This window comes from Pogona vitticeps, chromosome 13 (assembly GCF_051106095.1).
Source record: "Pogona vitticeps strain Pit_001003342236 chromosome 13, PviZW2.1, whole genome shotgun sequence".
Lineage (NCBI taxonomy): Eukaryota > Metazoa > Chordata > Lepidosauria > Squamata > Agamidae > Pogona > Pogona vitticeps.
This window is the reverse complement of record NC_135795.1, coordinates 19,504,390-19,523,558: the sequence shown is the minus strand read 5'-3', so window position 1 is coordinate 19,523,558 and position 19,169 is coordinate 19,504,390. Positions and strand designations below refer to the sequence as shown.

At 48.4% G+C, this 19,169-nt stretch overlaps 2 protein-coding genes across 2 annotated transcripts; one reads left to right on the top strand and one right to left on the bottom strand.

Annotated features, from left to right (window-relative positions):
* The first annotated feature begins 279 nt into the window (after positions 1–279).
* DEXI (Dexi homolog) lies at positions 280–4,676 on the top strand. The gene is made up of 2 exons (XM_020808441.3): positions 280–1,485; positions 3,289–4,676. The coding sequence occupies exon 1, from the start codon at positions 837–839 to the stop codon at positions 1,128–1,130; it is 294 nt and encodes a 97-aa protein (XP_020664100.3). The 5' UTR covers positions 280–836; the 3' UTR covers positions 1,131–1,485; positions 3,289–4,676.
* A 1,441-nt stretch (positions 4,677–6,117) lies between these two features.
* On the bottom strand, positions 6,118–10,651 carry LOC140702503 (uncharacterized). The gene is made up of 2 exons (XM_072982412.2): positions 10,100–10,651; positions 6,118–6,692 (listed from the first exon to the last, which is right to left on the bottom strand). Exons 1-2 carry the CDS (start codon positions 10,334–10,336, stop codon positions 6,294–6,296), a joined length of 636 nt encoding a protein of 211 aa, XP_072838513.2. The 5' UTR covers positions 10,337–10,651; the 3' UTR covers positions 6,118–6,293.
* Between the last annotated feature and the right edge of the window lie 8,518 nt (positions 10,652–19,169).

Below are 19,169 nucleotides of genomic sequence, written 5' to 3'. Positions count from 1 at the left end.
CTGCTCCCGTGCCCTTGTGTTGTGAACCACCCAGAATAGCCGGGTACCCAGAGGGGCGGTTTAGAAATTAGATACTCTAGATACATTTTAGGAAATCAAGAGATGGGGGGGGCGTTCCCCAGAGATTTTTTTAAAAAAAACCTCCCTCCTTTCTTGGGCCTTTAAACTAAAACATCCACTTGCTTGGGAGGAGACTATAAGTCCCAGAATCCCCCAACCAGTCCTGGACTAGTTTGGGGGATTTTGGGACTTGTGCCACCTCCCGCCCCTCCCCCTCCGCAGGATGTGTCCCCTGCTTGGATCTTGGAAGGAAACCCCAGCCGGTGTGCTCTTCCTGCCTACCTGGCGGGGCTGGCTTCGAACACCCCCGCCCCCCCCCCCGGCTGCTGCTGCCAGTCACCCCCTCCCGCAGCCAATCGGCGTGCCGGAGAGGCGGGGCTTGGGGGGGTGTCGGGCTGCTGCACCGCTGGATTGCCCTGTGGCTGGGCTTGGATGCCGCAGAAGGAGGGGAAGGCGAGCGAGGGAGGGGGGCGCGCTTGGGCACCCGAGGCGGGGAGGGGGGCTTCCATTGCTCCCCTTGCATTGCAAAGACAGGGAGGGGGAGGGCATCCCCGGGCAATGGCATCGCTCCGCAGCCCCTCCAGGCTGCGGCAAGAAGGCTGCTGTTGACGGGCACCGGGGGGGGGGGGTGCAGATCGATCGCCAGCTGCCTGGGGGTTGGGGGCCGCCCGTAGGGCGTGCACGGGAGGGGGGCCGTGCTCTCTGTCCTCCCCCCCCCCCCGCCCCGGTGCCTGGGTCTCCTGGCGGGTGCTGCCTGGCCCGGGGTGCCCCACTGGATGCCCCCTCCTGCTCCCACCGCCGCCTCCGCCGCCGGCTGGGCCCCGCTGGGCTCGTGGGGCCCCCCCGCGCCCCTGCCCCCCTCTATGTTCTACGTGGGCCTCTTCTTGGTCAACGTGCTGATCCTCTACTACGCCTTCCTGCTGGAGTACATCGCCCTCAACGTGGGCCTCGTCTTCCTCCCCGAGGACATGGACCAGGCCCTGGTGGACCTCGGGGTGCTCTCCGACCCGGCCCTGGGCCTCTACGACCTGGACAGCGAGGTGGAGGTGCTGGAGGGCTACTGGGACTAAGGCGGCGGGCCAGGCACCCCAGAGAAGACCCTCCCGGTGCCCCCCCCAAACGGCTAGACTGCCTCCTCTCCAGCAGTTGCGGGACCCACCCTCGGTGACTGTCTCCAGTCGGCCGGCTGGGATGGAGAAGCAGCGCACCAGCCGGCCGCTGGGCTGGCGCCAGGAACGGCGGACCCTTCACGAGGCCCAGCCTCTCCCGCCTGCCATAGGTTTGGTGCCGTCTCTGAGTGCCAGAGAGAAGGGCATTCGGAGGATGCCGCTAAAGACCCTGTCAAACTGGGAGAGGTGGATCCAAAGAGCGGAGCAAGGAACGCTCGCGGCCGGCCCACCGAGGAGGAACGGGAGGCTGGCTCAAGTAAGTCCTGCTTTTGCATCGCAAGTGTCACGGTTTGAATAGGCTCCCCCCCCCCCCGGCACTTGTGGTTATCAGCATAATTAAAAATTTTAGGCCAACAGCTCCCAGAGTGCTTTATATTAAGCGCTTTCCTGAGCTTTATTCTGCTGTAATCAGAACATTGTGGCTCAGCAGCTTGAATCCCTAAATCCCGGTCAGACCAGGGAAAACCTCCGTTGGCCCGTCAGTTAAGCAATTTATGGGGAAAGGGCTCCGTAAGCTCTTCAAAACATTGGACAGCCATTAGAAGTGTGAACCTAGCAGAGCTTCCTTGTTGAAAAAGTCCAGAAGAGGTGGCAACCGAGTCACGGGCTGCAGCCCTTGCACTTCCTGGTGGTCAGGTTTTTTCTTTATTTTGAGGTTTTTCTTTCTCCCAGTGCCAGCCTGACATGTTTTTCACTTGCCCTGAGCCATGAAAAAGCCACAGGGCGACCTCGGACCTTGACCTGTCTGGCCCCTAAGAAAGAAAGAAAAAAAGATGGCAACCCACAAAGAAACAATCAATCTGTCCGTGTCCAAAGCATCAGCAATTTATGACAAGATTTGCACAGTGTAAGGAAAACGTATAGGGCTTTGGCATGGCCTGGCCAGCACCAGAGATAATTGTACAGGATTATTAGCAAGAGAGATCTGTTTTCAGGACAAGGAACGTATCGATTGCTCCTTTGGGAAAACTTCGGTCAGTTGGCCGTCCGGAGCCTCCCTCGCCGGCGTCAGGGAAGGGCCCCCTAAGCCATGGGGTGCTTTCTGTATGGAAAGACCTGGGTTCATCATCCCCTCCCAGGCCGGCCTGGGGGGGAGGAGAGGGAGACCCCGCCTGAGCCATGAGCCTTTATCCTCAGTGGCTCAACAAAAGTCAGTGTCACCGGTTAAGCGGGATCCCAGGCAGCCCAAAGGGCCTCTTTCTCTTTGAGAGCCTGCGGTGATGCTGCCGGTCAGAGCAGGCAAGAGAGGGACAAGCCTGACCCTGATGGGAGGCCGTTTCATGCCCTTCTGTGGGAGCGCTCCTGGCCGAGGAGCCATTCATTGACCACGGCTCAGACTGGTGTCTCCCCTTCAAAAGCGACCACAGAGCTGCAAATGCATGCTTCTGAATGGCAACTCCCAGCGTTCCCTGTGGACAGGCGGCTTGAGGCATCCTGGGAATCGTAGTCTACCAGTCTGTTGGGAGTTTTTGCAACCTCGCAGGCTGCTTTCTAGTGGGTTCGGCTGGGAGGGGCCTTCCTGGGCTAGGAGGACTGTCCATCCATCCAGCACCCACTTACCATTCCTTTCCCGCCTCTGAATTCAGCCAAGAGCCCCACCTCTCTGCTCTGTATCTCTTCCCCCCCCCTCGCAGTCAGTCTGTTAAAGTCAGTGAGTCTCTTGAGCCCTGTTGCTGAAAGTCAGCCAGCCGTGTTCATTAGTTTGCTGTACATCTGTTCAGCTGTAAGTAAATGAAACCCTCTAGTATTCTTTTGGCAGCGAGTGAGTTCTAGAGGCTAGAGAACTAAATCAATAAAGGGCGGGCTAAATCGGGGACTTGAAACTATTCTGTTCTGTGAATCCCTGCACTTCTGCTGCTCAGATAGAAGATTTTAACCAAAATTCAAAACTCTGTAACCAAATCTGCCCCGCTTCCGAGATGTCTCCTCACAAGAGCCCTTTCTGGAACTCATTAGGTTCAGCACGAAAATGCAGCCTCCTCTTCTCCTCGTTTGGAAACACACAAATGTAAGGGATAAATATTGGTTTCCTGATGTTCTCTTTCTCTCTCTTATCCAGATTTGCACAGGTTTTTTGCACTTGTGAAAAAGAAGCTGGGCCTGCCAGTGTGACAGGACAAGACCGCGGGGTCCCGATACACGGGTGTCAGCAAGCGGAGAATGCTTCAGAGACAAGCTCAGGGGGTGGCGGCGGGCGGCTGTTTTCTTCCATGGTTGCTTTTATAAGGGCTTTTTGCCAGGATTCTGCAGGAATTTTTTAAATTACTGTGATGATGCTGATGCTGCACTGAGTCAGGAGTTGCTTAGAGATTCCGGAAGGGCTTCCAATGGCGTGCAAATCCGGTCGGATCACCGCACTGGGTAGGAGTATTCGTTCACGTTGTAAACGTACTGAGAGGCTGGTGCGAGGATTCAGAAGAGGAAGGGGTGCTGTCCTGCCTGCTCTGAAGGCGTAAAGAACTGGAGGGGTTTCTCCAGAGGCTGGAAACTGTAAATTGTTCAGATTCCTTTTCTCAGAATCACCAACCAGCACCGGCCAAAAACCAGCACCGCCACACCCACGAAAGTTACATTGCCAGGCTCTGCCTCTCTTGGGGCTGGAGAGGGGACATGGTTTCGGGGTGGGTGGGTGGGGAAATCACGGTGAGATTCCAGGTTTCCTCGTAAGGGCAATTCTCCAGCCCATCCCTCTCGGATGACAGAGTGACGGCACACCAGTTGAGAATCAATCTCCTGCCCCATTGCTTGAAAGCTCAGGTAGCTTTGCACAGTGGTTAGAGTGCTGGGTGCCACCCTCAAGGCCTAATCCCACCCCACATTATATGTGAAGGCTGAGAGAAAAAGAAGTCCACCATTATAAACACTTATCCGCACACTGTAAGCGTACATATCATTAACCAAGCCTATTCCTTACATGCTGGATTTCTAGCTGCAGGGAGATTTTGAAGTGGGAGTTAAGTTGAAAGCAAGCAATTCCCTCACAGCCTCTGGAGGGGTTACCAGCTCACCAGAATGCCACTGCATATCTTTCCAAACATGTAAAATCTGCGCTCAGTTAATGAGACTCTACCCTGACCATCCTTATTTGCTGTTTATAAGCTATATATAGAACATATCATTTTGGAGTTTTTTTTCCCCAAGCCCATTAAGTTTGAGAAGGTTATTGTTTTTAACCTTCAAAATGTAGCCTTCTAAAGAAGAAAATGTGAAAAAATTATAAATTGCAGGGAATGGTGATATCTGCCATATAGTATTATGGAGGGAAAAATGGTTTTGTAACTATTTTTGTAATTTTGGGGTTCGGAGACAGAAGGGGGGGCTCTTGTTAATCGTTTATCACAAGTTGTTTTTGAAAGTGTTTCAATGCAATGGCTCTGTTTAAAAAATGTTTTAAAAAAAGCAATATATTAGTACCCAGCCTCTTTCAAATACACGAATATGCAGTTACTGGGAGTGTTGTATGTTCATTTTTTCTGCAAAAGGAGATCCATGGCATTAGGACATCATTTTCACAGCCAAGGGCTCATCCTGATGCAGCATTTGTGGCTCAGTGTTTCTCCACCTTTTCTCTCAATGGCTGAAAGAGGGTCACGAGATTTACCGGACGTTGCATTCTGATGGTGGCCGGTCTAACGCTCCACTGTTTTTCTACTTGGAGCTGTGTTTGCCCCAAATTATGCTTGGCAGCTCTCTGCCTGGCCCCTTCACTTAGCTATCTTTAAGGAGCTTCTGAAAAACTACAGGGTTTTTATTCTGACCCACCAACGGAACCCAGGGAAAGGATTAGCCAGTACAGATCATAACAATGCCCTTTTAAATGCTTAAAGGTTGCTGTATTTTATTACATTGTATTTGATTTTATATTAGGGCTGATGTTCTGATTACCCAGATGTTAGATGTTAAAGGTTTTTGTTTTGCTTTTGCTGTTGCTAAAAGAAATGAGCAGGCCCACCTCTTGCAACACTTTTGGACACACTGAGAAGTTGAATTCCACTTTTAATACTCCTCGGTACCAAACTGACCTCAGAACATTTAAAAAACAAAGGACTTGCTCCTAGGGAGGGCAGGCTAAAGGGTTTCCCAGTTTTCATTTCAGAAAAGGATTCGCTAAGGGAGGTTTTTCACCTTCTCTAATGATACGAGTACCCTGGGGAGGTCCCATGCACTGAGGTGGAATGGCCAGAGATTCAGGACTGACAGAAAGAAGAAGAAAAAAACCAATGCACAAGGTTAAACTGTGGAACTCACTGACACAAGATGTTGGGAAGACAGCCAGCTTGGCTTGGCTTTAAAGGGGGAAAATTTGCCACCAGCTACTAGAGAGGGAGGGCACTATGTGCAATGAGGAGACTCCTCTACGGTACACCTCCTGCTTCCAGTCCTCCTAGAAAGCCAACCAGCTGGCCGAAGGGAGAGTACAGAACGCTGGAATAGAGCAGATACTCATCTGATCCACCTTTGGAGAGCTTTCTTTCTTTTTTTTAAAAAAAGACACTGACAGCGAAAAGATGAAGGCTCTTAATCTCTGAATGTAAGCAATGGGGTGATTTGGTGGGCACATGAATCATTTTGTCCCAGAGTAATAAAGAGTTTCCTTTGACACATGCAGAAGAGCAGATAATTGTAGATAGCACAGAATCTGAAAAAGAGAATGGGTGGCTTGGCTTATGAAAAAAAAGTACAAGGACATAAACAGCAGAGGAGATGATATTGTTGGTAACTGGTGGAGTGAAAACCATAAAGACATTTTTGCCTGTGCAAGGGAATGGTGGCCTTCACGCTTCTGCTGACGGCTGTTTTAAAGGACCCCAGGGGAGACCTCCACCAAACCCCTCCAACATTCCTGTGCAGAACAAGTAGAAAAACAGAAGAGAAAACCCAAACCAACCCCAAATCAACATATTTATTTCAAAATGCCAACACAGCAATTTAGTGCACTAGAGCTGCGAACGTCTTCAAGGGCTGTCCCGCACTCCATACAAGGCAGCAGTTTGGGTTGGGTGCAGCCAAAGTGCTTGCTAGCTCAGCCAAGTCTCTGGCCCAGGCTGCAGCTGATGAACCGGCTCAGGCGACCACTCTGGTTCTTCCCCCCCGGCAGACGGCCCCTGGTGGTCCAGCCACGGGATCCGGTGGCCGCTGAGGCAGGGGGAGAGCCAAGCCAGCCTTCCAAGGCAAGCGCTGTCTATAGGAGCCTGTGTTCTCCTTCGCCCCTGCTGCTGCTGCTTCCTCGGGCTGGGTCTCTCTCCGGCTGCCGCCCACCAGCTCCAGGTCCAGGTCCGGGTGCAGGGAGACGGCCACGGCCACGGGGGCCTCAGGGAGAAGAGCAAAGGCGCTGGTTCCTGGCAGTTCCGCTTCCGTCCCTGGTGGTGGTGGTGCTCCCTCAGGCTGGGTCTCGCTCCGGCCACTGGCTCCAACTCCACGTCCAGGTCCCTCTCCGGCGGCTCCCTGCAGCTGTCCTGGGTCCTGCGGAATAGAAAAGGTGTTGGTTCCTGGGAGCCTCTGCAATCCGTTTGGGGAAAAATTTTACTTCAGGACCATAACTGCCCCGAACCCCAAGCTAGGGAGTTCTGGGAGCTGTAGTCCAGGAAAAATAATTTTGCTCTTGGAGCTGGACTGTTAAGAGCTGCCAGGGGCCGTATATGTGAGGGGCGCGTGGTTAGCCTTCCCCATCTCCAAGTTCTGGGGACAAAGCAAATGGCTTTATCCCTTTCCCCCTCCCCCCAGCACAGAGTAACCTTTTGGGGGTCTTCGGTGCTTTGGTTCTTTAAAACGTCCTTGTAGGATTTCATTCTGAATACAATTCCAAATGTACACTATAGTCCCTAAACCCCTTTACAGCATTGGGGGTTGAATAATTTTGAACACAACTGTACATCAAAATATTTCCTGCTTATTAAACAGAACCCCAGGAAAAACAAGCTACTGAACAGTCCTCTACAAACAGTAAGCACTAAAAAAGATTCATTGCAAATGAGTGGACATTAAAAAAGCATTCCAGAAGACGACCACAGAACCAAGCAGCCTAGCATCGTGATTTCCACTGCAGCCAGCAAGATGCCTCCAGGAAGGCTACAAAGCCAGGTCCTGAAGGGAACCGGCCAGGGTTGCCCAGCTTCAGGTATCATCACGGTTCATTTAATAACTCACGTTGATCCATGTCTTTCCTGCTGTTTAGCCTGAGAGGGCTGAAGCACATGGAAACTTTTAACTGTCGGGTGCGGCTTTGATTTTGTAAATCAAGAATGGGGAGATATTTCAAGTGCTCTGGATGGTAGCATCTTGTTTCCAGAGGTTCGGGCACTCCAGGAAAGGCCCAACCTTGCTTCCAAACTCCACGGCACTCACCTAAACCACCCTTGCCTGCTTTTTTACCTACTTCCTCAGAGGAGCTTTATCATGTCAATTCTTTTCAAACAAATGTTGCTTTGCGGCCCTTCATCTTCTTGACTGACTGGCCAAACACTGAGGTGGCTCAGGAAGAGAGAAAGCACAGGCAGCAACACTCTGCCCTGTGTGCCATCATTTTCACCCAGCCAGAGACCTCAAAGGCCTCCCTGCCTCCGGAGGGGCATGCACGATGAATCTGGGCCAAGTGGTGGTAACTGAGGGGTTTTTTTAAGCTGCAGAAGCAACAGAGACATCAGTATTGGAAAGAATGATTCCTCTAGCTACATAAAAATCAAAGTTGAACACCTCACTTGTCCTACTGGCAAATATAGCATCGGAAGCAAGGAAGAACAATGATCAGTGAATGCTATTCATGGCTCCTGAACTTGCAACGGTGGCATGATTTGTCCGTGTTTAAGAACAGGCCGAAGTCACGTGACTGTGGCTCTACAGCTAACACAATGCAGGTCTGGATGGAAGACAGTCAAGGAAAAGTCTGGGCTCTATGGAAGAAAAGCATTAATGCAGGTCAAGAAGAGAAGGAGATCCTTCCAATGGAGTGGTGCTCTGCCATGCCAACACCTGATCCTTCATGCCCAGACAATGCATGAAGGATCAGGTGTAAAGCTTCACCTCTTCCTCCTGAAGACCCAGCAGACAGAACCTGCTCAAACTATAGTCTGCGCAGCTGTGGTGTTTAGGCCCTCCAGCCCTGGGTCAGGCTGTTTGCTTCATCCCCATGTTTCCCTCCACGTTTTGACTCAAATGCTGCCCAGCCTCTCTCTGAAGACAGTCCACAAAGAAGAGGCCACTATGTCTCCAGGCCATTAGTTCTCCAGTACTCTCAAACTGCTGTTGCTGTTACTGTTAAGAAAGTGATCCTGACATCCAAACAAAATCTACCTTAATAATATCCAAAACTAGCCAAAATTATTTTGGCACAGGAGGCAGAAAACTGCACAGACGCCTCTCCTTGTGCCTTGCCTCAAAAGGAAAATCACAACAACACTCCCAATCTAATCCTCACATCACAGCATTTCTATGCAAAGCTATAATCTCTTTTCCCCCCCTTTCTTCTCCCCCATTCTCTGTCGCAATCCAGGAAAAACCCTTCAATTTTAATAATCAGGGTGGGAGATAAACAAGAGGGTGAAGAGGGTAAGAAAAGGCATCTATGGCATGAAATATCCAGCACAAGGTCACCAAGCCCAGAAGAGCGACAGAGAAACAGGGGATTTTGTGGCTGGGATTGACTGCACCAAGTCACCATGAATACACTCAGGATGATGCCTGATTTCAGCAGTTAAGTGGGGTTCTGTCTGTTCACTGCTTGGAGAAGATAGAATCTATTAGGAATCTCCGGGCAGTGCTAGTAAAAACCCCTGCCTGGAGCCCTAGAGAGCTTTTTGACCCATCACAATATTCAAAATGCTGGATTAGATAAGCACAAGACTGATTCTGCTGTTTCTTATACATATACTCAAAGTCAACAGTATGAAGACAAACAGGTAGGCAAGATGTTCAAGGAAGCACACACAACCCAAATATGGTACCATGAAGGAGCCAAAATTCAAACCCAGGTCTCCTGCATCCTAGCATGACATTGACCACTACACCCCCTGCATCTCAAAGCAAGGTTTCCAAGGCACGTGAAATATTCAAGGAGTGGCTTCACCATTGCCACTCTTACCCAAGCATTTTGCACAGCCAAGCTGGGATTTGAACCCAGAGCACCTCAACCTTAGCCTCTCATTCTTCCCCAAAACATTACTCCTCACATTAAGTAGAATATGCAACTTTATGCAAACCATTGCCCACAGGTGTATGTGCCAGCAACAGATGGAAGCAACAAGGACACAGTTTGCAGGCAGGCCTTTTTGCAAATACTGTATCGTTTGTGATGGCCCAGGGTGGGTATAGTGGAAGTGCTGAGGTGAGGAAGTGGAGAGCGACCATCAGGACTCCCATGATTCTCCTCATCCCCTTCCCCTATGGGGAGGCAACCAAGCTGGGGGTGACAGCAGCACCACCTCAATGACCCTTGGAGGATGATGCCAGGGCCTCCCTTCCCTCTGACTACTACTAGTATGTCTATCATCCCCGTCCTTCCCAACTGGGCATGGCAACAGCCCCACCTCAGGACCAGGGAAAAGGCTCCCTTCTTCAGGGAAAGGTCCCCAACCCTTTGAGACAGCCTGGAGGGAGGAGGGCAAGCACCCCTTGCGACCACCATCATCCCCACCATGACTACCCCTACCATCATCCTCCCCACCCCCACCATGACGACTCCCACGACCATCCTCCCCACTCCTGCCATGAGTGCGACCACCACTATCCTCCTCCTCTTTCCCAAGCAGACGCCACCGCCGCCGCCACCCCCCCACCGTCCCATGAGCTCGGAAGGATGATGCCAGGGCCCCTTCTCCTCCTCACCACCCCGACCCTCTATGCCCCCCCACCGCCGAGGCCGGGCCGGGCCTGACCTGGACGACCACCTCCACCTCGTAGGCGTTGCCCTTGGAGCGCTGCTGCCCGCGGAACTTGGCGCCACTGTAGAGGCGGCTGGTGGTGACGCCCGGCTGGGCCGTGTTGATGGGCGGCGGCGGCTCCAGGCGGGCCGAGGTCCCTGAGGAGGAGGAGGCGGCGGCAGCGGCGGCGGTCCCTGAGGCGGCTCCTCCTCCACCTCCCGGAGGGCACCGGCAGGCGCTCCGCACCGGCATCTCGGGTGGGTCGCCCGCCACCCGGCGCCCGCCTGCCTCCCTCCTTGGCCGGACTGGAAGCAGCAGCAGCAGCCGCCGCGGCGCCGCTGAGGAGCCCGGCCTGGTCGGCCTCCGGCTCCGTTTCCCTCCCCGCCTCCCCGCCTCAGCCGCCCGGCGGCCCACTCCGCGCTCGCCATTGGCCCGACGCCGGGCGATGGCGTCACGCGGCGCGCGGCTCTCTATTGGCCGGCGGAGCCCAAAAGGCGGCGCTGAGGAGGAACACGCAAATGGGGCGCGACTGGGGTTTGTGACGCCCACTGGCGCTGCGCGCGGAGGGGGGGGAGCAAGATGGCGGCGCCCATGGATGGGGTTTAATTAATACGAAGGGGCAAAAAAAGAAGAGCAGGAAGCGGCTATTCTGAGGAAATAATAACTGGGGTTATTATTAATTATATTATTATATTTCATTTTATGAAATAAAAAGTGGGTTTCACCCTCAGAGGGGAAGAAAAAATAAAACTAAACCTTTCCCAGGCGATCTTTGAACACAGAGGAAAGCTCTGCGTTCAAAGATCGCCTGGGAAAGGTTTAGTTTTATTTTTTTTCTTCCCCTCTGAGGGTGAAACCCACTGGATTTGTAACTCTTAAATAAAAGGAATTTCTCTCTTTCTCTTGTTGGTTGTGGGTTTTTGTTCTAGGATTGGGCATTAAAAGTATTTATTTGTTGACACACGACACATTCACCTGACTTATAAATTCAAAGTTAATTTCAGACCTTTGAATTCAGCTTTTGCTCTCTACAAAGCAAAACAGAATTTTATTACTGTATAGTATTAGTCTTTTGAAATGCATTCATTTCCTTCTCTTCTGCAGACAGGGGGAGCTCTATTCAAAACTGATTATATATATAATTTATATATATATATATAAAATAAGAAAGTGGTCATTCTGAAGAAAATCCATACTCCACAAGGGAGGAACAGCCTTGTTTAGGGTCAATTTATTTATTATTTACGTAGATTCATAAAATGTACAAGTTTGCGATTGAGGTTAATTGTGTGGCGCTGCGGGTTAACCCGCAGAAGCCTCTGCAGAAGACCAGTAGTCGTAAGATCGAATCCACGCGACGGAGTGAGCTCCCGCCGCTTATCCTAGCTCCTGCCAACCTAGCAGTTCAAAAGCATGCAGATACAAGTAGATAAATAGGTACCACCTTGGTAGGAAGGTAATGGCATCCTGTGACTAGTCACGTTGGCCATGGGACCACGGAAACTCTCATCGGACAAACGCTGGCTCTATGGCTTGGAAATGGGGATGAGCACTGCGCCCTAGAGTCAGACACGACTGGACTAAATGTCAAGGGGAACCTTTACCTTAAGACTTAAAATACCGAGCCAGATTTTTGCCCTCTGTAATTTTTTTGCCCATCACCCAGATGAACAGTTCTGGAGGACGGGAATACTTGCAGTGTGGATTCATAGTTGATTGCAATAAAGTTACTGCACAGATGATTATTTCAAGATTCTAAATTAATTAATTAATGTTAGTCTTTAGATTGCTAATACCCAGCCTCAGAGTGTGTAAAAACGGTGTAGTGGAATGGGGACTGTAGTTAGTGCATCTTGAAAGAGGGGAAATGTACTGTGATGTGTTAGTTGCCATATGTAAATGAATATAATAATCTGAGAACTGCAGAATTGGAAGGAACCCTGTGGATCATCGTGTCCAGCCACAGTCGAGGAGGCACAGTGCGGGATTCGAACTCCCAACCTCTCGCTCCACAGCCAGAAGCCTAAACCTCTGAGCTATCCAGCAGTTCCTTGGGTGCCCCCCAAAGGCCCAGCCTCATTGACTTCAGCAAACTTGCAGATGTCCAAGTTGTGCCAGTTAAATATGGATGTATTGCTTGTTCTTGATATGCGTTTTTATTTTGTTTTGTAGAAAGAAAGAATTTACAAGAATATTACTATCTCCCGGGGTGAAGGTGGGTAACATATTTATGCATAGACTCTAAATGCATGAGACTGATTTATCTGGAATCCTTTTTCATCCTATTGCAGAATAGATTAGGAAAGTGGTGGCTTCTCCACGGTGGGCTTGCTGGTAGAAACCGAGCCTGAATCCGTATTTCCTGCATCAAAAGTCATTTCCCTTCAGTGTCATACTGGCTTCTGCTCAGTGCTAGAGATGGGAGCCAACCTGGAAAAGGGGACATTTCACTGCATCTCAGCCAAGCTTTTATCCATGCATTGCCACATTTCCTATGGGAGAAAGTTCTATACTTCTGACAAGCCTTTGTCTGTTTTCCTGTCATGGTGTGAATTGAAAGTGAGGGGGCTGTTGATCAGAGATAGCTTTTTCTTTTATTTAAATGTTAGGAGAGGAAAAGGGCTGTTTGAATTCTCTTGCCATACTTTCCAGTAGTGCCGTGGCTTGGTGTCTTTGAGAACCAAATTATCCTTCCATAAGTCTCTCCTTGATAAAGAGGTTAAGCTCCAGTAAGGGCAACATCCATAATATGCAGAAAAATCTGAAGTGTCCCATCAGTTTCAGGCTTCATGGCTTTTTAAACCCTTTCCTCTCTAGGAGGCTTTGAAATTAACTTAGAACTTAGAAGCTGAAAACACCTCAGGCTCTTTACAGTGCCCAGCAAGCCCCTCGCCCTGGCAGTGGCAACTGAATGGGACTCCCAGAAAGACACCATCAAGTCTTACACCATGCACCTGGTAAGGGGAGAGGGAGGGCATGCCCCCCTGGGTGGGGGGGCAAGGGGAAAGTTGCAATGTTTCACCAGCCTGGTTTCCTCATGTTAGACAAAGCAGGATGCAGTCACAATAAGACATTAGTGACCAGGTCTGTGCAGGCTGTAAAATGAGGTGGTAGAGTTCCCATGCAGAACACCCTAAGACTAGAGGTGGGAATAATAGTTTTTGAATCTTCACACATGATGAAAAACAGGGTGGGTTGGGGATCCTGATGATGGAAAAGTGACACACCAGAAGTGAAACCCATTATGTTCTCTGGGCTGCACATGTTGCTTTTTTGTTTTGTTTTGACTTCCATGGAGGTGTTTCTCTGCATAGAATCATGAAGTTGAAGGCCATTGAGTCCAACTCCCCTGCTCAGTGCAGGAATACAAATAGATCGTCGTTTAGTCGTGTCCGACTCTTCGTGACCCCATGGACCAGAGCACACCAGGCCCTCCTATCTTCTACTGCCTCCCGGAGTTGTGTCAAATTCATATTGGTTGCTTCGCAGACACTGTTCAGCCATCTCATCCTCGGTCGTCCCCTTCTCCTCTTGCCATCACACTTCCCCAACATCAGGGTCTTTTCCAGGGAGTCTTTTCTTCTCATTAGATGGCCAAAGTATTGGAGCCTCAGCTTCAGGATCTGTCCTTCCAGTGAGCACTCAGGGTTGATTTCCTTTAGAATTGATAGGTTTGTTCTCCTTGCAGTCCAGGGGATTCTCAAGAGTCTCCTCCAGCACCACAATTCAAAGGCATCAATTCTTCGGCGGTCTGCTTTCTTTATGGTCCAGCTCTCACTTCCATACACATCACGACAGGAAAAACCATAGCTTTGACTATTCGGACTTTTGTTGGCAAGGTGATGTCTCTGCTTTTTAAGATGCTGTCAAGATTTGTCATCGCTTTCCTCCCAAGAAGCAGGTGTCTTTTAATTTCGTGGCTGCTGTCTCCATCTGCAGTGATCATGGAGCCCAGGAAAATAAAATCTGTCACTGCCTCCATATCTTCCCCTTCTATTTCCCAGGAGGTGATGGGACCAGTGGCCATGATCTTAGTTTTTTTGATGTTGAGTTTCAGACCGTTTTTTGCACTCTCCTCTTTCACCCTCATTACAAGGTTCTTTAATTCCTCCTCACTTTCTGCCATCAGAGTGGTGTCATCTGCATATCGGAGGTTGTTGATATTTCTTCCGGCAATCTTAATTCTGGATTGGGATTCCTCCAGTCCAGCCTTCCGCATAATGTATTCTGCATATAAGTTGAATAAGCTGGGGAACAATATACAGCCTTGTCGTACTCCTTTCCCAATTTTGAACCAATCAGTTGTTCCATATCCAGTTCTGACTCTTGCTTCCTGTCCCACATATAGGTTTCTCAGTAGATAGATAAGGTGGTCAGGCACTCCCATTTCTTTAAGAACTTGCCATAGTTTGTTGTGGTCCACACAGTCAAAGGCTTTTGCATAGTCAATGAAGCAGAAGTAGATGTTTTTCTGGAACTCTCTGGCTTTCTCCATAATCCAGCGCATGTTAGCAATTTGGTCTCGAGTTCCTCTGCCTCTTCGGAATCCAGCTTGTACTTCTGGGAGTTCTCGGTCCACATACTGCTGAAGCCTACCTTGGAGGATTTTGAGCATAACCTTGCTAGCGTGTGAAATGAGTGCAATTGTGCGGTAGTTGGAGCATTCTTTGGCACTGCCTTTCTTTGGGATTGGGATGTAGACTGATCTTTTCCAATCCTCTAGCAACTGTTGGGTTTTCCAAACTTGCTGGCATATTGAATGTAGCACGTTAACAGCATCATCTTTCAAGATTTTAAATAGTTCAACTGGAATGCCATCACCTCCACTGGCCTTGTTGTTAGCCAGGCTTTCTAAGGCTCACTTGACTTCACTCTCCAGGATGTCTGGCTCAGGGTCAGCAACTACATTGTCTGGGTTGTCCGGGATATCCAAATCTTTCTGATATAACTCCTCTGTGTATTCTTGCCACCTCTTCTTGACGTCTTCTGCTTTTGTTAGGTCCCTCCCATTTTTGTCCTTTGTCATGTCCATCTTTGCGCGAAATGTTCCTCTAATATCTCCAATTTTCCTGAACAGATCTCTGGTTTTTCCTTTTCTGTTATTTTCCTTTATTTCTTTGCATTGTTCATTTAAGAAGGCCCTCTTGTCTCTCCTTGCTATTCTTTGGAAGTCTGCATTCAACTTTCTGTAACTTTCCCTATCTCCCTTGCATTTTGCTTCCCTTCTCCTCTCTGCTATTTCTAAGGCCTCGTTGGACAGCCATTTTGCTTTCTTGCATTTCCTTTTCTTTGGGATGGTTTTTGTTGCTGCCTCCTGGACAATGTTACGAGCCTCTATCCAAAGTTCTTCAGGCACTCTGTCCACCAAATCTAGTTCCTTAAATCTGTTCTTTACTTCCACTGTGTACTCATAGGGGATTTGGTTTAGATTATACCTGAGTGGCCCAGTGGTTTTTCCTACTCTCTTCAGTCTAAGCTTCAATTTTGCTATGAGAAGCTGATGATCAGAGCCGCAGTCAGCTCCAGGTCTTGTTTTTGCTGACTGTATAGAGCTTCTCCATCTTTGGCTGCAGAGAATATAATCAATCTGATTTCGATATTGCCCATCTGGTGATTTCCATGTGTAGAGTCGCCTCTTGTGTTGTTGGAAAAGAGTGTTTGTGATGACCAGCTTATTCTCTTGACAAAACTCTATTAGCCTTTGTCCTGCTTCGTTCTGAACTCCAAGGACAAACTTCCCTGTTGTTCCTTTTATCTCTTGGCTCCCTACTTTAGCATTCCAGTCCCCTAGAATGAGAAGAACATATTTCTTTAGTGTCAGTTCTAGAAGGTGTTGTAAATCTACATAAAACTGTTCAATTTCAGTCTCCTCAGCACTGGTGGTTGGTGCATAAACTTGGATTATTGTGATGTTGAAAGGTCTGCCTTGGATTCGTATTGACATCATTCTATCATTTTTGAGATTGTATCCCATTAAAGCTTTTCCCACTCTTTTGTTGACTATGAGGGCCACTCCATTCCTTTTACGGGATTCTTGCCCACAATAGTAGATATGATAATCATCTGAGCTGAATTCGCCCATTCCTGTCCATTTTAGTTCACTGATGCCCAGGATGTCGATGTTTATTCTTGCCATCTCCTGTTTGACCACCTCCAGCTTCCCAACGTTCATAGATCTTACATTCCAGGTTCCTATGCAGTATTTTTCTTTGCAGCATTGGATTTTCCTTTCACTTCCAGGCACGTCCACAGCTGAGCGTCCTTTCGGCTTTGGCCCAACCACTTCATTAGCTCTGGAGCTACTTGTACTTGTCCTCCACTCTTCCCCAGTAGCATGTTGGACGCCTTCCGACCTGAGGGGCCCATCTTCCAGCGTCATATCTTTTAGCCTTTTGTTTCTGATCATGGGGCGTTCTTGGCAAAGATACTGGAGTGGCTTACCATTTCCTACTCCAGGTGGATTGCGTTTAGTCGGAACTCTCCACTATGTCCTGTCCGTCTTGGGTGTCCCTGCACGGCATAGCCCATAGCTTTTCTGAGTTACTCAAGCCCCTTCGCCACGACAAGGCAGCAATCCATAGATAGGGAAGTGTTAAAGCAGTGGTTCCCCACATTATGTCCCCAAATGTTCTTGGACTACAATTCCCAGAAACCCTGGCCAGCACATCCAGTGGTGAAGGTTTCTGGGAGTTGTTGTCCAGGAGCATCTGAGGACCCAAAGTCGGGAACTATTGCACTAATATGTGTGATGGAAGGTGGAAGACCCTTCTGGCACCAGTGAGCATCTCAAGGCGGTTGGGAATTTGCTGGTGTAGTTTTCTTTGCAATTGTACAGACAGTAAGCAGAGGTAACTTTGGAAGGAAGGAAGGAGCAGATGACAGATGTATGGAAGGAAGGAAGGAGATGATGGATGGATGGATGGATGGATGGATGGATGGATGGAAGGAAGGAAGGAAGGGAGGGAGGGAGGGAGGGAGGGAGGGAAGGAAGGAAGGAAGGAAGGAAGGAAGGAAGGAAGGAAGGAAGGAAGGAAGGAAGGAAGGAAGGAAGGAAGGGGGGAGAGATAAATACTTTGGACAACATTTAACAACCTCTGGAGAGCTGTCTTTGGAACCAGCCTTCATTTCTGTAGCAATGAGTCCACTTGCTCTGGCTTGAAGGTTTTCCCTCATGGCAGTTTTGGTTCACAATGCAAGAACAGATGAAATGATCTGGGATGTGTGTGTGTCAGAGAGAGAGAGAGAGAGAGAGAGAAATGAAATAAAAGTGCAAATCACCAGATTGTCCATAAGAATTGCTTTTATGGTATATTTCAGGAAACCTGAGGTAATTGGGAACTGGAAGCAATAGAAAGCTGAGTAACACAAAGGCAGTGTTGTGTAGCAGTTAGAGTCTTGGCCATGGCACTTGGTAAACCTGGTTTAAGCCAAGAAACTCATCGTGTTACTGTACTTGGGGGTCAGTCTTCTCTCTCAGCCTGAGCTACTTTGCAGGATTGTTGTGAAGATTAATCATCACCATCGTCATCTTAGAACTGCAGAGCTGGAAGGGACCTTATGGATCACTGAATCCTGTCAAGGAGATGCAGTGGGGAATCGAACCTCCAACCTCTGGCTCTGCTGGATAGCTCAGTGGTTTAGGTCTATCGCTGTGCAGACAGAGACCAAAACCACTGAGCTATCCAGCAGATTAAGTGGGGAAGAGGGGGAGCTGTAAATGCCACTTGGAGCTGACCTCAGGAATTATGGAAAGGAAACAAATACTGTACTCTGCTATTTAGTAAACATAAGCGCCCACTTCCATGGTATGGAAATTTTACTTTTAATTCCTTATACCACACAGTGGTGAAATGCCAACACATGACATCACTCCTGTCTGTCCATCATGAAAGCTCCAAAGGGAGGAGCCAATGATAGGGCAGGAGGGGTGGGGTCAAAAGAGACAGTTGAGGGGGGAAAATGACAGTTAACATTTACAGAGAGAAGGAAAATGACAGTTAGGAGTTAGAGAGAAGCACAAGATAGATAGTTATTTGGAGAGGAAGAGTTAGATGAGGGATTAACACATAGATAATAGTTAATAGTTAATACACATAGTTAATACATAGATTGAACAGTTGGAATTATAAAGCGAATAAATAAAGTTATAATAGAGAATAGATAATTAGTAAAAGTATATTGTTCTTCTGAATAAAAGTACCATCAAACCAATGCATAAACAAATCCCTTTTAAGGACACCAAGCATCTGTGATTTAGCCTTTGTGATTTACATAACAATAAAAGAACATCTGTAATTTAAACCTCTGATTCTCAAACTCAAAAGTTCAATTAACCTGTTGGACTTGGCAGCACACGTGTCTGAAATACATAATTGGTCTTAGGGGAGTAATACCTAGTGGCAGCGTGTAAAGTGAAAACGCATCCTGAGGGTGAATTTATGTTTAAGGGCAAAATAAGCAGGGGCCACAAGGGGAAACGCCACACACCCCATTACAGCAAATCAGCACCTCTTTACAGAGTTCACACAGCATACCGAGTAAGATAAATCAAGAAGTGCTCTGGATGAATTCTCAAAGTTTACAATATTTATTGACCTATTCTGTGTAAAGTTTATTTAATGAACCCTTCGTATATATTTATATACTGCTTTTTGACCAAAAGGCCATACATTTGCCTTTTTGAAAAAAGAAAAAAATGTTCTTACAGCAAAAGGCCCACAGCTTTTCCTGCCCAATCCTGAGGCGTCGCGGTTTATAGACTTAAAATATGTTTACCTCACCTTCCCCCTTCAAAAGGTGGCTTATATAATTAAAAGACAATCTTTGAAAGCTGAAAGCAGCAAGTTTACAAATATTTATAAGATCTAAACAAGAACACACACACACAGAGTAAACCAAGCTATACCAAAAAGCACACTCCAAGCAATAGGTTTAATGTTTAGTATTTATTTATTTCATTTATTTACTGCTCCTTAGCTGTCCTTTCCTTCATATCCTTCATCTAAGTCCCATTTTGAATTTTTTTAAAAAGAAAAATTGAATAAATAAAGCTGGCCATGCTTTGCCTCAGGGAGATTTGGGGGAG